Genomic DNA, 21436 nt, shown 5'->3' on the forward strand with positions numbered 1-21436 from the left:
ATAACAAGGTGACCTGCTGAGAGCCAAAGGGGAGAGAAGCCAATAAGGAACCATCAGGTGTGTAACAGAAGGTGTCAGTGCCCTTCCCAGATCCCGAGTGATCACCTTTCCAGCACATGCCCTCAACAGGAGTCTTGTGGCAAGCATCTGCTTGAGGTTCTGTCTCTGCTCGACGTGCTCTGGAGTTAATGCCTCTGAGAGCGGCTTTCAGCTAATGGTGAATGGGAATCAGGATGCAAACCCAGTTGCTTTGCTGACCAGAGAAATGACAGCTGAATATTTTAGTAACCCCCTGAGTCAGACAGTGGTTTCCATGCCATCTTTTAGAGGCTGCCACTAGAAGAAAGCATGTGGTATTCATATGCACATGCCCAGAATGGTATGAATGTACCTGCACAGGCCTCTTTCTCTTATTTCACATCCGTCCTTTCCTATTAGTGCATCCTGGAATCATCGGTTACACTTAGATTCTTTCCTAAGAGTCTGCTTCTGGGGGAACCCAGCCTAAATCAAAGCACTTAACCTTTTCCTCCTCCTTAGCGCATTGGAAGGATACAACACACTCTTGGTAATAACTGTAGCTCACTACAGTAGTGAGTCATTTAAATGGGGATTGGGAGGGGTTGGGTGGTGGGTATTTAATTAAAATGTGTTCTCTGTTGTGATGTGACTCCAGGGTGGTTGAAGATCATTGCTTTAGGTAGGAAACAGAAATGTCATCCAGCGTGTCTGTACCTCAGTAAAGTCACCACAGCCTATTGATTTTACAGAGTGAGAAATTCCAGTTTTGTCAGTTATAAGCAAAAGGGTCTGATTTATTATACCCAGACTCCCAGAAGACATGTTTAAACCAAAACATGTAACAACCTATAGTGTTTATTATAAACCAGTAATTTTGAAATACCTTGTTTTGTAATTTCTCTGGTCATTTCATCTCTTGGGTTGGGAGATATATGTGGGAAAACAAATTTTCAGAAGTATTTTTGGCAGCACAGATCTAAGTGGGGAAAATGAGTTGGGCCTTCATGGTTAATGGCATTGAGCTATGGCTGCATCTGCTCCAGACTATCATATCCTAAAGTTGAGATACTTCTGCCTTGAGCTGCCAGATTCTTGTTCTTTGGGTTTTCTTTCCTTGACTTCATGAGTCTGACTTTGCTTCTCTATCTGTGATTTGGGAGACATTTCTTACTCATTTTAGCTTTTGAATTCTGAAACTTCCTCTCTATTACCTCCTGGCTCCCCCTCATTCCGGCTTTTGACATTTTCTAGGCCTTAAATAACATGTACAACTTGATGAGCGGCAGAAACATTCTGTCTTCTCTTTCTCTGCAGCAGTGGGCTATGATTCTGATACTGTTTCCTTCTGTGCTCTATTCCTTTTAAGCAGGTACAGTTGAATTTTAAAAGTTTGAGCTGCTGTTTGAATTGTTCTGATTCTCTTTCGCTTTTAGACTGATGTTATTTGCTGTATCTTAAGCCCCCCTGGCTGTATCGGTAAGGTGTATTTTGTTGCATGTAACAGAAAACCTAACTTTAAAGGACTTTAATCAATAAGGGGATTTATATTTTGTATATATAACAAGAAGTCCTGAGTTAGGGTGGCTTCAAGGTTCTATTTTTCTGCTCTGCCATCCTTAGCTTGTCCTGTAAGCTACTTCCCTTGTGGTTGAAAGGTGGCTGCTACAGCTCCAACAGCAGAAGAGGGAGAGTTTCCTTCTTTACTGGTGGGCAGCCTTTCTTAGAAGCCCCTCATAGACATCTCATTGGCCAGAATTATGGCACATGCCCCTTCCTAACCCCATCTCTAAGCAGGATAAATGAAATGGACTTAGATTATTCAAGATCTGTTCTCCTTGGGCTGCAGATTGTGTATCCTTCCCTGGGAATATGGCCTGAAAGGGGAGAGCAAATACCAAATAAAAGTCCGCTAAGAATTTCCACTGTACCGACAAATCCTACTCACCTTCTTCAGGAGTAAGAGTATTCTACCCAGGAGTGGAATATTACTCATCATCAATCTGGACTTAACCTTTTGAGATCTTTTTTGTCTCATCTTCCCTATAACTTTTCTTACGTTTTTTGGTTTGCTGCTTGAGCATGTTTTCTTACAGCAAATGCCATTTATGCTTCTATGAGTACTAATCAGTACCTTGACATTCAGTCTGCATATCTTCCTGGTCTTGCTCTCAAGTTCTGCAGCTTCTAGTATAGTTTTACCTGTAAACAAAGAAGGCTTCCCCAGTTCTTTCTTATGATTTTCTACCTGCGCTTTCAGTTTTGCTACTTTACTGGCTCTGGGATCTTTCTGGGGGATCTATCAGGTGGTTTTCTGAGCTCATCACTTGCCACCTTGGGCTGCCTGTGACTTGAGGTCATAAATTTGTATCCAAAGATTTGAAGAGCTCATTTGGGCTCTGTGGAAAAGCTTGCTGATGACTCTTTTGCCCAATCTGTATTTAATTGATAGCTCTTATCCACAATACAGATTTAATAAAATTATTTTGTAACATTTTTAAAGTTGGCAGTGGAAACTTTATAAATAGATTCTTACAGGTGTTAAAATAGTTAAACAAGGAGCCTGTTAGACTGGGGTGGCTCTAGTGCCTTTGATTGCCTCGAAAAGAAACCAAAACCTAAGCCAGAGTCAAGTGTGCTTGGATCTAAGAAAATGAAACTCGTTTCCAGTCGAGATGGTGGAGTAATAGGACCACAAGTTTGCTTCTCCTTACAACTACAGCAAAACCACAAATGACTGACGAAAAACTATCAAAAAAAATGGACTGTAACCTAGCAAAAAAAGATCTTCTTCAACTGGAAACATAAAGAGGGAACTACAGCAGGAAGGTAGGAGGGGCATGTTTGCAATTTAATCAGGCCCCAAACCCCCCCTGGGTGGGCGACCCACAAGTTGAAGAATAGTTAAGTCGCAGAGGCCCTCCCACAGGAGTGAGTTCTAAGCCCCACTTCAGGTTCCTCAGCCCCGGGTTCCAGCATTGGGAGGAGGAGGAGACCATAGGACATCTGGTTTTGAAGGCTGATGGGGCTTAAAATCCAGGAGCCCCATAGGACTGGGAGAAACAGACTTCATTCTCCTGGAAAATGTACACAGAATCTTGCATGTGCCAGGTCCAAGGGTAGTGATTTCTTAGGAACCTGGGCCAGACCTGCCTGTTGGTTTTGGGGGGTCTCCTGGGGAGGTAGGGGATGGCTGCAGCTCACCCAGGAAACAAAAGCTGATGGCAGACATTCCAGAGTGTTTATCTACATGAGCTTTCCTGGAGGCTGATATCTTGATTGGATCATTAGTACCAAGACCTAGACCCACCCAACAGCCTATAGGCTTAAAGGCTGAGACACTTCAGGCCAAACAACATACTGGGTGAGAACACAGCCCCACTTGTTAGCTGACTTCCTGAGCCACAAATGCCTTTAGACACAGCCCTATCCACTAGAGGTGCAGGACCAAGCTTCACTCAGCAGAGGGCAGGCACTGACTTCTGCCAGAAAACCTGCATAAGGCTTTAGGCCAGCCTCATACACCAGGCAGTGGATACCAGAAACAGGAAAACAATCCGCAAACACAGGCCAGACTCTACACTGGGACTGGCTGAACCCTGGCCCTTGGGTGACAAGAGAGGAGTGTACTGCTGGGACACATAGGATGTCTCCCACAGAGGGCCACTGCTTCAAGGTCGAGAAACGTTAACTAACCTACCTGAAAATACAATGGAAAGATAGACAATATGAGGTGGCAGAGGAATATCTTCTAGGCCAAGGCACAAGCTAAAATACTAGAAGAGGAAATAGGTGATGAGGAGATAGGCAGTTTAGAGAAAGAGTTTAAAGTAATAATGGCAAAGATGTTCAGAGAACTTAAGAGGAGTATAGTTGGACAGAATGAAGTTTTTAGCAAAGAGTTGGAAAATATAAAGAATACCCAAACAGATTTGAAGAATAAAATCACTGAAATGAATAACACACTAGAAGGAACCAAAGAACAGGCTAAATGATGTAGAACAGATCAATGAGCTAGCAGACTCAATGAGCTAGAAGATAGATGAGTGTAAATCAGTACTGATGAACAGAAAAAAGAATGAAAAGAAGTGAGGATATTTTTAGAGAACTCTGGAACAACATGAAACACATTATTGGGGTCTCAGAAAGAGAAGAGAGAGAGAGAGGACTTGAGAAAAATTTCGAAGAGATAATAACCAAAAACTTACCCAACTTGAGAAAGAAAGCAGTCACTCAAGTCCAGGAAGCACAAAGAGTTCCACAGAGGATCAACCCAAAGAGGAACACACCAAGGCATATAATAATCAAATTGACAAAAATTAAAGATAGGAGAAAATATTAAAATTAGCAAGAGAAAAGCAATAAATAATATACAAGGGAACTCCATAAGGTTATCAGCTGATTTTTTAGCAGAAACTCTACAGGCCAGAAGGGAGTGGCACAATATATTTAAAGTGATGAAAGGGAAAAACTTAACAACCAAGAATACTCTTTATCGAGCAAGGCTCTCATTTAGATTTGATGGAGAAATCAAAAGCATCACAGATAAACGAAACCAGTTTTACAACAAATGTTAAAGGAATTTCTCTAGTCATCAAACCACAAGAAAAGAGAATAAAAAGAATACAGAGAAAAAAAAGACCTACAAAAGATTGCTTTGGCACTTTGGGGTCTTTTACGGTTCCATATAAATTTTGGAATTGTTCTGTGATGAATGTCATGAGTATTTTGTCAGGGATTGCATTGGATCTTGTCAATTGCTTTAGGTAGTGTGGCCATTTTGATAATGTTGATTCTTCCCATCCAAGAGCACAAGATATCTTTCCATTTCTTTGTATCATTTTTAATTTCCATCATCAGTGTTTTATAGTTTTCAGAGTATAGGTAACCTCCTCAGTTAAGTTTTTTTCTAGGTATTTTGTTGTTTTTGATGCAATGGAAATGTTTATGCAGTTATAAAATTCTGGTTTTTGAAGTGGAAAAAAAAGCGAATGAAGGGCTGTAAATGGTGAAATATCCTTTTTTATGGGTAAATTGTATTCCATTACATATATATACTACATCTTCTTTATCCATTCGTCTATTGATGTGCACTTATGATGCTTCCGTATATCGGCAATTATAAATAATATTGCTATTATGGAAAAAAAGAAACTCAAGAAGAGGAAATTTGGATACACAAAGAGGCACCATCGGGGCGTGCATGCAGAGGAAGGGCCATGCAAGCAAGGACACAGGGCGAAGATGGCCATCAGCACTGCAGAGATAGACTGGAAGAAATCAAACGTGCAGACACTCAGATCATGGGACTTCTAGGCTCCAGAACTGTGAGAAAATAAACTTCTATTGTTTAAGCCACCTGGTCTAATATTTTGTTAAAGTGGTCCTAGAAAGCTAATATAATAGCAAACTGAGTTTTAAAGGGAGTAAATTGCCTGGATTGGGGAAAGACCTAATGCCTCTCTCATGAGTCTTAATGTCCAGGTCTTGAGACCACACCTCTACTTCACTGGGTAGATTAAACAAGGCTGGCTGTATGGGCCAGGGTGACCAGCGAGGGTCAGATGAACTGTAGGATACGCTGAATTCTTTAAACATTTACACCCTCATTTACAGCATTTACACCCTCATAAACTTGTATCTCTTGGGTTCATATATATATATGTATATACACATATGTATATATACATATTGTAGATAAAGGTATAAAACATTTAGTCCTTTGTCAGGTGCCTTTGTTTTTATAGAGTCTTTATAGTTGATGATAAATCCTTTCCCCACTTCCCAGCCCTTTCTCTGTCCTTATTTTTATACCTTCCCCCTTCCCTCCAGGAACTCACGGGAAATGCTATTTTTAGTCCATAGTGTCACGCTCAGTACGTGCCTTTCCCCAGTTCATCTTTCCCTCCTTTTCTGAATATGGCTCCTTCAATAGGTCTCTGGTGAGAGCCAGCAGGTCCCAGTTTCATCTTTGGGGTCTCTTTCCTCCCGGATGCTCTGATGTTAGTACTGCCTTTTCCAGATCTGATCACTCTCTCCTTGTGGTAAGGCTGCAGGGTGTTCACACCACCTGGTGGCCAGGGGCCTACATTATTTGTGTCTCTGTCCCTCTTAGTAACAAACAATAAAGGTAATTGTAGTAAAGCCATATCACTTTAAAATGCTTTTGGTTCTTGTTAGGGGGATTTCTGTGAATGGGAATGCTGGTTACACACATTTAATATTGTAAAAAATGTATTTAAGTAATGGGAATAAAGCAATAGCTCCAATTACTTAAAGTTCAACCTCACAAGATGTATTTTTGTTAATGGAGGTACTGGGGATTAAACCCAGGACCTTGTACATGCTAAGCATGTGTTCTACCACTGAGCAACCACCACCCCTTCCCCAACAAGATATTTTGTAGGAGTTTTGGTGAAAGGTGCAGCCAGTTAAGATGTTTGGAGATTTATCTTAAACACCTTGATATTAATAATGATAATGATAATATATAAAGATACTCTGTTACTCTTTACATATGTGTATATGTGGAGGAGGCATTTTATGTAGGGGGATTTCTGTAAGGGACAGCCGCCAAATACATGGCTATGAGTTGTGTTTCTTTAATAATGATAGAATAGTTCTTTAAAATTTCATAATAATATCAAGGATAATATAAGAACAATAAACCCCTTACTTTGTTAATTTCTTATTTTTGACAACATTTTACGTAGAAGGATTTCAGTGAGAAGCGCATACGTTAAAGTGCTTTTGAAATTAAAATCCATTTATTCAGGGAGTAATATTGATGGAATCTCTTATGTGCTGGTTGAAATATTTCTTAATGAGTTAAATTTTTCTAATTAAGATATTGATTTACTCTTGATAAATGTGTTGATAATGTATGTATTTCTTGGCATAGATTTCATTTCACAAGATTTCTGTGCTAGGATAATTAAGGAACCTATGAATATTTTTAATGAAATAAGTTTCTAGTGTTATTAATGAAAATATTAATAATATCTATCATCTTCCAAGTCCTGTTTGTCAGCAGATAATTTTAATGGATTTACGTGACTTAATCGATATTGAGATTTTATTTTCATAGCTAAACTCAGGTCACTTCTTAATAATAATAGTAAATGATAATAAGATTCTTTAGAGTATGATACCTGGTTTGGGTAGAGGGGTGAGGCAGAATTCAATTCATTATGATTTCCATGAAATATTCTTTTGGGCAAGATAGTTTTCAAGTTTTTTTCCTCACCAATGATAGTTCTGAGGATTTGATGATTATATTAATGTCTGAACATGTTAAAATTCTTGTATGCCTGACAGAAGTTTTATGTGGGACATTTCTATGGAAGGAGGTTCTCTCTGGCGGATGAGGGGGTGCAAAGCATCTTTGAATGGCTGCTAATGACTAGGGTTTGTTTTTGGAGTGATGAATATATTCTGGAACTATGTAGCAGTGATTGAGAATATACTAAAAAACCACTGAATTTTACATTTTATTCATTTATTATTGTTTTTTATTTTTTTCATTTTTCAGTTTTATTAGGTAAAATTGATACAATCTGCACATATACAATATATTGCATTTAAATACATGTATACAATTTACTGCATGTATTTTTTTTAAAATTTATGTATACATACTATTCATTGTTTCTAAGAACAGTTCAGAGCTTTAGCTTTTTAAACTTAAATAGTTATCAAAGGAATAAAGCCAACCACAAAATAAGAATCAACAAAATGCAGTAATCCAATCATAAAGGACAGTCAAATGTGTTTACACATATTTAAGAAATCAGTCATCTGTTATAAATAATAGTTGATTTGTGTACTTTTTTTTCTTAAAGATTCCACATATAAGCAATATCATATGGCATTTTTCTTTCTCTTTCTGGCTTCACTTAGGATGACAATCTCCAGGTCCATCCACGTTGCTGAAAATGGCATTATTTTTCTTTTTTATGGCTGAGTAGAATTCCATTATATGTATATGTCACATCTTCTTTATCCAGTCATCTGTTGATGGATATTTGGGTTGTTTCCATGTCTTGGCTATTGTAAATAGTGTTGCTGTGAACATTGGGGTGCATGTGTCTTTTTGAATTATATTTTTCTCCAAGTATATGCCCAGGAATGGGATTGCTGGATCATATGGTAAGTCTACTTTTAGTTCTCTGAGGAACCTCCATACTGTCCTCGATAGTGGCTGCACCAATTTACATTCCCACCAACAATGTAGGAGGGTTCCTTTTTCTCCACACCCTCTCCAGCATTTACTGTTTGTAGACATTTTAATGATGGCCATTCTGGCTGGTGTGAGGTGATATCTCATTGTAGTTTTGATTTGCATTTCTCTAACAATTAGTGATGTTGAACATCTTCTCATGTGCTTGTTGGCCATCTGTGAATTTTACATTTTAAATAGGTGAATTTCATGATATATGAATTATCTCAATTTAAAAATATCCTATGCTTCTAGTGACTAAATTCCCAATTCCCCCTCCAGAGGATAGTGATTTTTGCTCCAGAGGTGGAGTGTCCCCATTTGATTGGCCGTCACCAAACAGTACCAGACAATGTACACAGCCTGGACCAGGACTGACCTGTGAGATGCATAACCTAATCTATGGCTTCTCAAATCCAAGATTTTTATCCCTGAGAGGGTCTGAGAACTAAGGGACCAGCTTGTTGGTACCCAAGGGGCCTCCAGGAAGAGGGCAGATGCCTTTCAGCAGAGGCACTGCTGGGACAGGGCAGTCAGATGCTCCAGCCCTGGACACCAAGCAAGATCCACTAGTCTTGCCACCCTGCACCAAACTCTCCAGGATCCGTGCTCTCAGCCCTGCTTTCAGGCTGTGGAGGCCTCAACCATGGCAGCCTTGAAGGCTGCCATAGGCTACGAAGCCCAGTGCACATCCATAATCAGCTCAGTCTGGTTTAAGAATAGGACATCAGATCACCCAGCTAAAGAAAGGGATATCGGACTCAAAGGAGATTCTGAACTGGTCAACATGGCTCCCTTGGTCAGACACTGATCCTTACCTTTTTCTCCAGAGACTTAATCCCATTGCTTGCTTCAGAAGCAAATTTTACCTTTTTCTCTAGAGAAGGTCATCCTATCTGTCTCCCTCCAGAGGTTGTAGGTAGACATGTAGATAATACAGATAAGAATAGAGGAGAGTGCGGAGGGGAGCTGAAGAGGTAGATGAGCAGTAGATACATATTCACATAGACCTATATGTATAAATGAAGATGGAGGTACAGATGTACATATCAGTGCAGAAGTAGATTGTAGACACATGTATAGTTTTCCCTTCACAGATAATCAGACTTATATTCATAACTTGAGAACTCTTTCAAAATATGCATTTGAAGTACAGGAAAGTGACTAGTGATACTAGGAGCTCTCATCTCTGCCTGCACATTTGACTCATCTGGGGGAACAATTTGAAAATCAAACAAGGCATGGTATCAACACGGTCAGGTAATTATATCAGGTTTTGGATAGATTTGTACTGCTAATACGTGCACATATGCATGTAAGTTTTAATTCCCTAAGTGATTAATGAAGATACAGTTCATATTAGGAAAAATAGCTTGTGCTGAGTGTAATTTGGCCATAAATGCTGATGTTGGGGTATTCTGGCACATATGCTTCAGTGTATAAACACCTAGAAAACTCTTGCACACAGTGCACCCAGATACCAGTAAGGATGTCCACCTCATGACTATATTTGTACAAAACTGGTGTCTTTGTAGATCTAGATATATGTGTTCTGACCGCATTCCAACACCTTCACAAGGAAAGTAAATAAAGCAAATATGACAAAACAAAGCAAATTGATAAATAATGAAAAAAAGTTGATATTTTAAGACATTTTTATTGCCAAGGTAAACCATATGCACCTTCATACACCAAAATCTATTTTTAGAAATTACCATTTCAAAAAAAGGGAGAAAACTGAGAATGAGAATGGTTATCCCAAGTTTTAGATTAACATATAATTTGTCTATAGTAAAAGGAATTTTATGGACATATATGTCCATATATGCAAACATAAGAAAAGCCTAAAAAAGTGGAAATAATATCATTAGACTATGTTCAGTGATTATATGGTGTTGCTATTATAATTTCCTTGTAATTTTTGTATGTTTTAAATAGTCAAAGTAAAAATACATTTCTAAGTGAAGGTTACTCAGAATTATGGATTTGTCCTAATCCATTTAATTATTCCCTTAATGAGGGATACTGAGGTAGTACCCAGTTCCCAATTTAAACCTCCAGAACTTCAGTGACAAGCTCACTTTTATGAACTCACATCTTTGGGAAATACAGCACCCCTTCATTTTTTGCACGACAAACTAATTTCAAGTTTGCCTTCTCATGTTGCCAGGAGGAAAAGAAGCTCTGATGTATCCCTCAGAGACCTATTCTCGCTGAGTTAGGTTACAATTTGTGGATTTTCCAAGCATTGGATGATGTGGTGATTACAGAGGGGAGGTCATATTTTTCAGTAAAATACTTTTTTTCCACAAAAATTTGGCAGATGTGTCCACCGCCTGGTGTCCTTGATGCTTCCAGAGGCAGTGCGGAGTGTGGAAACAATCCTTTACTTAGTGAAGTATGTACAGAAGATAACCACTGCCCACAGGACAGAGTAAAAACCTCCATTTGGGTTTCCAAGTGGTTTCTCCTTCCCCCTGCATTAGTTTTGTCCCTGCCATGATGACTTCCTTGTTCATTGCCCTTTAAGTTGCTCTGATCTGCACTGGAAGAAAGGAAATCTGGACCAGTTTCTAAGAATGCCATTTTCCTCTGGAAGCTCAGGCCCTGGTGAGCTTCACAGCACGTGGAGAAGAGCCTAAAAATCTTCCTCACTGAGGCACAGTTGGGGCTCTGGAGGGCCCTCTTCCTGTGGGTCAGAATTCAAAAAAGTTTGCACCTTTTACTGACAATCTGTGGATGGCAGGAGTTGACCCTAAAGGCTTCTTGAGGTTTATATATATTGCTGGTGTGGTTGGCGGAGGGCATGAGATGGTTCTCCAGCTGACTGTGCTGCGGCCACCGGTCTGTCTCAGTGTGTCCCTTTTCGAGGATCCCATTCTGCAGTCAGCCTCGCAGCTCTCATCCCACCACTGCAGAATATAAGCGATGTCCACCTGGCCCTGATCCTGCGGTGGTTGGTTTTTGTGCTCAGGATAAGGCTGAAAGTAGTCTTTCAACTGCAGTACTCCCACGTCAGTCTGTTCTTGGTGGTCCTGGCATTTTTCTTGGTACTGGGGCCAAAAGGGATGCTGAGCTTCTGGGTCTTCTCCCATAGTCAGCAGTATCGGCATGTAATTCCCAAATGTTAGAGTGGAGGGAGTGTTCTCTCCTCCCTGCACAGCCTGCGTGGGCTGCATCATGACACTTTGTCCTTGGATCATAGAAGGGACAGAGGACACGGGATGGGAGAAGAGCAAGTAGAAATGAGTGGTTCCTGCTGAAAGAACTAGAGAAAGGAAAATGATGAGCTCTGCCTGGGAGAGTGGGCAGGTTGAGTTTGTGCTGCTAAACTGTCAGACCGGGTCTGCCATTTGGGACATCTACCAAGGAATTCACAGGCTCACTTGTGCTCTGCCTAGGGTACAGAGATCTTCGGTCCTGAAACCACATCTGTATGAAAGAGAGATGTGGACATAAGACATAAGCTCTGTTTTCATATTGTGTAAAGCACAGGGCCTTTTATATAGGCCCTAATCTCAAGATACAGGTCCTGGTTCATATATTCAGTATCTGTGTACATGTATGTATATGTGTGTGTACACATGTATATGTGTATTCATAAATATGTGTGTATGTATACTTCGGTCCTCTTTGTCCATGTGTGCACAGGAATACATGTCTTATAAATCTGAATGAAGGTTAATAAATAAACGCTGATAAATCTATGAACGTGCTTCCTAGTCATGAGCATTGAACATATACTAGACCACTAGTCCCACAACTTAGGTAGAAGAAGGTACTGACTGAGGGTGATTTTGTTCCCCAATTTAACTATGCCTGTAGATTTTTGGGGGGTGTTACAAGTTGAGGAAGGAGAGGTGGGCAGGATATCTAGTTGGCAGAGGCCAGGAGTACTGAAAAACATTCTACCAGGCATGGACTGCCTCTCCCAGGAAAGAATTATTTGGCGCAAAGTGACAATGGTGCCAAGCAATAGAAAACCTGACAGAGTGTCCTCAAAGTTAACATTAACTTTCACATTTCTTTGCTGTTGGTGATTTCTGAATAGATGCATCACTGACAATTTGATTAGAAAATTCTTCTGTTTGCAGGAATGTGACTTGCAATGCCAGGTGTTTACTATCCCATACCTTTGTCCTTGATTACTGTAGTCAAGGTTTTCCAGCAACCATTTAGAGGGTAACATCGTTTAACAGGGAAAGATAGCTGCTGCCATAGACATAAAACTTACTTGAATTCTTGACTCCGGAATGCCTGTTTGTTTGGCTAGTTTTTTCCTGGTTGCAATATCAAGAAATCGGTCCTTCTCAAAGGCTTAAACTAGGATGTTTGATTGAGATCTTGGGGCAGATCTCAGGTTTTGTCTGGCTCCTTTTGGTAAGTATTCTAAAGGAGAACGCAGGGACAAAAGGGGGTTTTTAGAACAGTTCCTGCATTCAAGCTGGAAACTCAAACTTGAGAAGATAATGCTGAGCTCTTACTCTCTCTGAATACCCTGAGATGACAGATGAGGAAGATGTTACCCTGCTTAGAGCAGCAGAACCAAAAAGCCCAAAGCCTTGCTTGCTCAGAACCTATCTGTCCCAGCCAACTGTTGGACCATGCTTATACTGCTGGCCCTAGGTTACCCAGAACAAGCTGTAACTGCTCCAAAGCTAAGGATTCTTTGTGGAGAATTTGGGCACTACATGCAGAATTGATTCCCCTTTCAATGGGACCCCCTGACGAACTGCATTTGGACTGGTGGGTTCTTAACTTGAGTACAAGACTGAGGCTCGTTCTGTCCATGGGTTTGGTCTTTTCCTGAGGAGCAGCTGAACCCCTGTCTCTGTTTTGCTCTGTGGTTTTTAAACCAAATCTGGGAAAAAGAAGATGTATAACTCAGTCTGTGTCATTCCAAATATCAATGCAATTAAACGAAACTAACTTGATCAACTGCTCTTGGGATAATCTCCCTAAGAGAAAGGCGATGTATTATCCTAGGAATGATGTTATTATTAGCATGCTATTTGGGACAGCACGCAATCTGCTCTCAACTCAAATTAGCATTTCTTGTATGGTCATCCTCAGGGTATCCAAAGTAAATTTCCCTGATTTAAGAAACACTGTTAGTTCTCTCAAAGGAAATCAATCTTTCTCTCTCTCCTTCATGTAGCATCATCTCTTCATAAGAAATACCATTTCATAATACACAATACATATGGAATTGATCTTAGAAAAGAATTTCTTTGTGTAGGGCAGTAGAATTAGCCACCATCAAGAGCTGTACTAAATTCTCTTACTTACTCATCCCATAGCCAGGAATAGAGAATGAGACTCCTAGGGATCCTGTCCATCTTGTTTTAAAACTATTATCACTGATATAACCAGTTGTACTCTGCTTTTTTCCTCACTACTGGTGTCGGCATCGCAATGAGCTTTCTAATTATTTGAATGTTTCATTTTGATAATTTGATAATTCATGATAAGACTTAGGGTGTCACTGATAACCAGTATCTGATGAACCAGTCATATCCCAGGAATTGTTCTAAAGGTTATACCTGTTCTTTAAATTAGTTCATCAAAATATTTTCCAGTAATAAGTCTTAAGCACAAGTGGAAACTGGAAACTAATCAGTAAGTTAGTGAACACAGTGGCAGAACCAACCTCATCCTACATGGTTTCCTGGACTTGCTATCCTCCATGTCAGTTCCAGCGGGCCTAGAACCTCTCATGCATCCAATCACTAGATACTCTCCAAAGTGCACTTTATTACTGGGATTTGGAAAAACTCCATCTCCTACACCTAAACAAATACATTAAAAGAAAAGGGAAATTTCTTCTTCCCAGCGTCCTCTCAGACTAATGCCCTTATAGCCAGTGACTATAATAGGAAACTATTTTTGACTCAAAAATCTGAACTCACTACTTTCCTCTAAAAGCACATTTTTATTGACCTTGATTGGTTTCAATACTTTTTCAGGTGGTATAATTGTGTTATTACAGCTATCTCTTTGCTAACTGAAGAAATTAAACTTATTTTTGCACCAGTAGTTCTATTCAAAATAATACAATGTGGGATTTTATTTTATATGCTCCTGTTTATGAATCACATTTCAGACATTAGTTAGAAAAGAGAAAAAACTACCTGGAGAATTGGAAATTTACATGAGTCCTTACCCCACAATCTCCTCATAATTACATATTAATCATTATCCTGTAGTACATTATTCCAATGCTTAATGATACCATATCATTATCATAGTGATCCAATTTCCTATATCCTCTAAATCTCCAGAGTTGATTTAATCATCTCCTATTGGGAAAGCCTAAGCCATTATATTCTCCTTTCCTCCATACACCCAACCAATTGGTAAAAGAAGTAACAAAGGTTTCTACCTTTGGTAAAAGAGGTAATCTTTGTTTTTATTTTGTTTTTAATATTATCTAACAGGAGAAACCTTTTGGGAAACATACTTGACATAAGAATTGCTTGCCAGTGCTCAGCACATTTCTCTCCACCTTGAACCTGACAGATAATGGGAAAAAACATGATACCTGAATTTTAGATTCTGGAATGCCAATTTCCTTGGCCAGTTGTTTTCTGGTCGCTTTAACAGGGTAAGGATCGTGTTCAAACCGTGCTTGGAGGATATTCTTTTGACTCTGGTTGTGAACAGTCCTGCCATGCCAGGTTTCTTTTTGTAGTATGTCTGATAAAGAGAAAATGGGGAGAAATACGATGGATATATTTATGGATTAAAAACTGTGTATGAACATATATCTTATGTTTCAGATTGAAAGCCTGTAAGAAGTCCAATGATTGTTCTATATTTTTACTTTAGGGATATAGTTAAAGTCATTCTAAATAGGAGACATATACCTCAAATATATGTATATATATATTATATATATAATAGAAAAAAATTAACAATATGTGATTTGAGTTACCAAAGGAAGAAGTTACTAAAAATCCACAAGATTGCATGCAAAGGAAATAGGAGTTAGGAAAATAAATGGAAATAAATGAAACATGTAAAATATGAAAACCATTAAGAGAGTAAATAAAACACAAATAACTGGTATTTTGTGATAAAAATAATTAAAAAACAAAAATATTAAATTATTATATATAAAATAAATACAAAATATTATATATTCCATATATTTCTCTTTTTAAGTGTTAACTTTAAAACTTCTGACAGCCCATGTATGGTACTCATGGCTGTCTCTTAAATTTGAAATTCCAGTTTCCAACTTAAAGCACCCATTAATCCCCTGACACAACTTCTCACTGCAAAACAGACCCTGCTTCAAGACTCTATTCCTCTAATAGTAATTGTGTGACTTTACTTTTTATAAACCCTGGAAAATCAAGCGTGTGCCATTATCAATGAAGAGAGCAAAAAGCAGATGGGAATTTACCACTTGCAGTGCTGTTCACATCCATCTAGGGAAGAGGTATCCGGGATTCTTCAGAGATGAGTGGACAACTGAGCAGTTCCCCCAAGACACAAGATTTATAAACACCCAGGGTGACCCACCCATTTCTTAAATACCCTCTTATTTTAATCTCTTTATTAAATATTTTAACACTTTTAGGAAGAAACATAAAATAACCAGATTAAGAGGAAGTACAGATTCTACCAGATTCTAATTTTACATCTATCATAACATCTTTCTAAATATGACTTACAATCTGTGCTTTCTGGTTTACATAATACATATGTATATGCGTGATTTGTTCTCTGTAATGTTTTAGTACTCTTGTCTCTTATTTTGGCTTGATGATATTATTTTAATATTATATGGATATTCCTGTATACTTTGTGTTTTTCCTGTTTTCCTCAGCTCTTACTGAAACACATTTCTTTCCATTATTAATAGTAGGGTTTATGTATTATCTTGGCTAGTCTCTTATACTCCACAGTTATTCCAAAAAACCCCACTAATCTACGTGTTGCTGTGAAGATACTCTATAGATCGATTGGATTATATAATCAGTTGGATTTAAATGAAGGAGATTATCCTCAATAATCTGGGTGGGTCTGATGCAATCAGCGAGAAGTCTTAAGAGCAAAGCTGGGTGCATTCCTGAAGGAAAAGAAATCACACTTGTGGACAGCAGCTTCCTCTCCTGCCAGAGGTTCAGCATGCCCTTCCAAAGAGTCTGCCGTAGAAATCTCATTCTTGCCTAGCCAGCCCAGACAACTGTATAAGCCAGTTACATTTAATAAATGTCTTTATGTGTGTATGTGTGTGTGCACACGCAAGTATGTATATAATTTCACTAGTTCCTTATATGACTTGAATTCAGGACAATACTGATTCTATTTCTCTGGTTTAACACTAAATGATACAGATGTTGGTACTGGAGGTGTACTATAAGAATAGACTCTTACAGATATATGTTTGTGTGTAAATATATATATATATATATATGGGTCACTGGTAAGGCAAAGAACTAACGCCATATGATGTAGTTGCTAAGGGCAAAGGAAATAAGAACTGATAGTGGAAAAAAATAGTTAAAAATACCAGCTATTACCATGTGATCATTTGTAGAAACAAGGACATGCTAATTATAAGAATTGTGTTATGAATGTTTGTATAAATATTAACAAAATATTTTGTTTTCTTCCTGCTTTTAGTCTCTAACAATCTAATATAAGATGTATTAATATTAGTTAACCTTAAATCACTGTATTTAAGGGGCATCAAAAGAAAAGGATTCACATCTCCCAAGGATGTTGCATTCTCTTTAGGGGAAATGATTAACATATTTCTACTGTAGGCAGGATGGTTGTACCACATTAGGCAGAAATAACACTTTGTTACTAACCTTCTTTGAAAATTATTTATGTTTCAGGAGATGTGTATGGTTTCCAAGTTGACAAGGTGTGGACAGAGATGGTCAGTTTTGTGTCAATGTGTCTAGGCTACAGACCCTAGTAATTCAGTTATCTAGGTGTTTCTGTGAAGTTATTTTGTAGATGTGATGAAAGTTGATAATCACTTGACTAAGGGAGATAATCATATATAATCTGGGTGGACCTGAGTCAATCAAATGAAAAGCCAAAAGAACAGAGTCCTTCCCTGAGAGGAAGAAGTTCTGCCTGTTGACAGGTGCTTCAGCTCATGCCCAAGAGTTCCACTCTGCCCTATGGATTTTGGACTTGCTTAGCCAGTCTTTGCAGTTACATAAGCCAATTCCTTGCAATAAATCTCTACGTGTATACGGATTCTGCTTTTCTGGTTGAATGCAATCATCTGATACAATTATCAAATTGTTTATTTGAAGTGATGACATTAACAAGACAAAAGTATGTATGTGGATTTGTCATGGAGACTGTCCATGGATGATGGAAAAATGTATGAAATCCTAGAAAGATGGCCACTCATGTTATGAAGCTATAAATTTTCTGGGTAAATCTGTCAGTTGTGAAAAACCTAAAGGCAGAAAATGAGACACTCTTAATACTTTGACCTAAAGACTACAGAATATCCCTATCAAGACTCATGCATTCTTGGCCACTATTGCCTTGGGAACATCTAGAAAGAAATGAGCTCTGAAAGGAATGTGTTCCTTAACAGGAAGAAGGGAAGGGGATAGAAAGAATGTATGAACTGCAAGGTAAGGTACACAGGCAGACTCATTCATTTACATGAGTAAACACAAACTTGGAGACATGCTTTCTAACAAAAAGTGTACACGTGGTTAGAAAAAGCAAAAATCAAACCTGGGTTATGGCTTAACACCTTTGGTTTACAGCAATGATTGCATTAAAACTTCTACCAATAAAGAAGACACACAGATGACCAACAGGCATAAGAAAAGATGCTCAATATCCTAATTATTAGAGAAATGCAAATCAAAACTACAATGAGATATCATCTCACACTGGTCAGAATGGCCACCATCAAAAAGTCTGAAAATAATAAATACTGGGAAGGGTGTGGATAAAAGGGAATCCTCCTACACTGTTGATGGGAATGTAAATTGGTGTAGTCACTATGGAGAACAGTATGGCGGTTCCTTAAAAAACTAAAAATAGAGTTGCCACAGATCCAGCAATCCCACTCTTGGGTATATATCTGGAGAAAACTCTAATTCAAAAAGATACATGTTAATAGCAGCACTATTTAAAATAGCCAAAACATGGAAGCAACCTATTGACAAAGTCCATTGACAGGAATGGTTAAAGAAGATGTGTTGTATGTACAATGGAATATTACTCAGCAATAAAAAGAATGAGATAATGCCATTTGCAGCAACATGGGTAGACCTAGAGATTATCATATTAAGTGAAGTAATTTAGACAGAGAAAGACAAATATCATATGATATCACTTATATGTAGTATCTACAAAGAAGACACGAACTTATTTACAAAACAGAAACAGACTCAGAGACATAGAAAACAAACTTATGGTTACCAGTAGGGAAGGGGGTAAGAAGGGATAAATTAGGAGTTTGAGATTTGCAGATGCTGACTGGTATATATAAAATAGATAAACAAGTTTATACTGTATAGCACAGGGAACTATATTTGATACCTTGAAGTAGCTCATGGTAAAAAAAATATGAAAATGAATATATGTATGTTCATGTATGACTGAAGCATTGTGCTGTACACCAGAAATCAACACAACATTTTAAACTGACTATACTTCAATAAAATATATACAAAAAAAGAAAAACTTATTGTTATCAAAGGGTAAAGGTGGGGGAGGGATAAATTGGGAGTTTGGGGTTGACATATACACAATACTATACATAAAACAGATAAACGACAAGGACCTACTATATAGTACTGGGAACTATATTCAATATCTTTTAACAACCTATAATGGAAAAGAATTTGAAAAAGAGCATGTGTATATATCTACATATAACTGAATCAGTTTGCTGTACACCTGTAACTAACAACTTTGTAAATCAGCTATACTTCAATTAAAAAAATTCTACCAATAAATCATCCCTTTATTATTTAAGACAGCATTCCTATAAACTGTCATCAAAAAAAAATGGGGCATACTTTTGCCACAGCTGGTAAGCTCAAGATATCTCAATTAAGATGAGAGACAGAAAAATTAGGCATAATGAATTGGGGTCTGGGCTAATTGCACCTGGAAAGAGATGTAATCATAGGTTAATTGGTCTTTAATTGTGTGTGTTTTCCTTTGTTGGTATATATGTGTGTGATTACCAGAATATGCACATGCTTTAACTAAAAGGAACTTTGGATAAAAACAATATATTGTGCACCGCACCTCCTCGGATGATACACAGATGGTACAACCCTCAAAAGAGCTGTAGCCTCTAATGCTCCTGCAGAGGAGGCCCAGCAAGATAAGGACCATCCAAGGATCTGGTCTAGGGACTTCATTTAGGATCAGAATCTGACCTAATTAGGGGGAAAACATCCTCAGTTAAAGGGAGCTCTTCCTCAAAACATCCCCCAGTGGAACCTTGCTGCTGCCACGTTCCGATGGGTGCAGTCTCCCTCCTCTTCTTCCATGTCATGAGAGGATGTTACACTGATCCAGTCTCTGTTCCATCTCAGAGCATGGGCTTTTTGTTCTTTGATATTTTGATGAACAAGTGTTATATCTGGGCCTTTAAGCTGCTTTGAGTGTGAATGGAGATGTTGGGCTTTGTGTCCTGTGTTTATAAAAATCTTTCATTTTGTGCATTATGAAGAAGGGTAAGATTATGTTGTGTACTTTAGGGATGGAAGCTAATAATTCTGACCAAATAGATGGACTGCAGTATATTTTATAGAGGCCAAATATTTCACGCCTGTCATCATGGCACCGGCCCAGCCAGGTCACATCTTCCAAAGGGATTATACTTTCCAAATTGTTGATTTCAGTCTTTGCCTTGTGATTTCTTTCAGCCAGTGAAACATGAGTGGATTTAATGGGGCAGTGTGTGCCATCTCTGAGCAGAATAGTCCATCTTTTGGGGCCATAGTTCTTTGCTCACTACCCTGAGCCTTCTCGGTCCTAGATAATGCTGATCGCGTTAACCTGAATCCCAGAAGGATGAGAGGAATAGACTTTTGTTGAGGTGAGTCATTCATGTTTGGAGGCCATTTATTACTATGACATAATTGAGACTGAGATGATGCATAGACAGATTTGCTTTTTGTATCTTTAAGTTCTATGACCAGAGTTGTCTTGTTTAAAAACAATTATCTGAACATTTTAAGAAGCCCATTTGCTGTAATTTTGTTAGAACAAAATAGCCCCCACTTTTCCCCCTGCCCCTCGCTGTTTTTCAACTTCAGCAAATTTTTATGAGATTTAGAAGGGCATGAAATCTATTTTCTGAGTGGAAAATTCCAAGAGACTTGTCCTTGTGTCATGTGTGAAACCTAAGGAAGTACCCGTAGGTAAGGCCCACCATGATGGATATCATGGGGTGCTGTTTGCTCAGGTGGTCACATGATGCGCAGAAAATGAAGGAATCTGCAGATTTAAGAGACAGAGACTCAGGACCGTTGCCTACGTGTGGGAGAAAAGAGGAAATCTATCCAAGTGTTTCCTTCATCCTGGAGAAGATGCTTATTTGTACTTGAGGAAGAAAGTAAAACAAAGGCTTTTCTGCATTTAGTTACCCAGATTCTAATCTATTTGTTTATTAAAAAGTGAAGGCCAATCCACAGTCTCAGGACCAATATAATTGATGGCACTTTGACTCAGAATAACTGTGACATTGCAGATTTGTGCCCCATCAGAGAGGGGTGAGATACTCCAACCCTTGCAGTGAATGGGACAAAAGGGATGTGACGACAAACTTTCTTCTGACAGCAGGTGAAGCATGTGAAAAATAAACGCTGTCTCTCCCAGGGCTGCACTCGTGATTATGGAGGTTGTGCATTGCACTTTTCCTGAACCACAACCTCCTCCACTGGAAGCAGTGGCCCTGTGGTTTATGTGTAAATCAAGGCTCTTCAGAATCTGCAGTCCCTCCTTGGTCACTAAGAGACACCCTCTCTGCACTACCGAAGAGGCCCCCAGCCGTCCCACCAGCACAATACATTGCTCCTACAACTGTTACTTTACTCAAGCTGCCCCACCAGGGTGAACTAATGACGTGCTGACGTCCCACACATTGATGTCCACAGGTAAAGTGAGCAATTGTTGTCACTAGACTACGTATTTGTTGTCTGACCCTAATTACTTCATTTAACTTCTCTAATCCTAATTTTA

At 38.7% G+C, this 21436-nt stretch overlaps 1 protein-coding gene across 1 annotated transcript; it reads right to left on the reverse strand.

The window, feature by feature from the left end:
- Positions 1–11087: 11087 nt before the first annotated feature.
- DUXB (double homeobox B) lies at positions 11088–15669 on the reverse strand. Its single transcript, XM_072968303.1, is given in 8 exon segments — positions 11088–11127; positions 11129–11429; positions 11578–11668; positions 12471–12625; positions 12721–12734; positions 12970–13097; positions 14778–14932; positions 15645–15669. Coding segments are annotated over 8 exon segments (909 nt in total).
- Between the last annotated feature and the right edge of the window lie 5767 nt (positions 15670–21436).

This window comes from Vicugna pacos, chromosome 9 (genome assembly GCF_048564905.1).
Source record: "Vicugna pacos chromosome 9, VicPac4, whole genome shotgun sequence".
Classification (NCBI taxonomy): Eukaryota; Metazoa; Chordata; class Mammalia; order Artiodactyla; family Camelidae; genus Vicugna; species Vicugna pacos.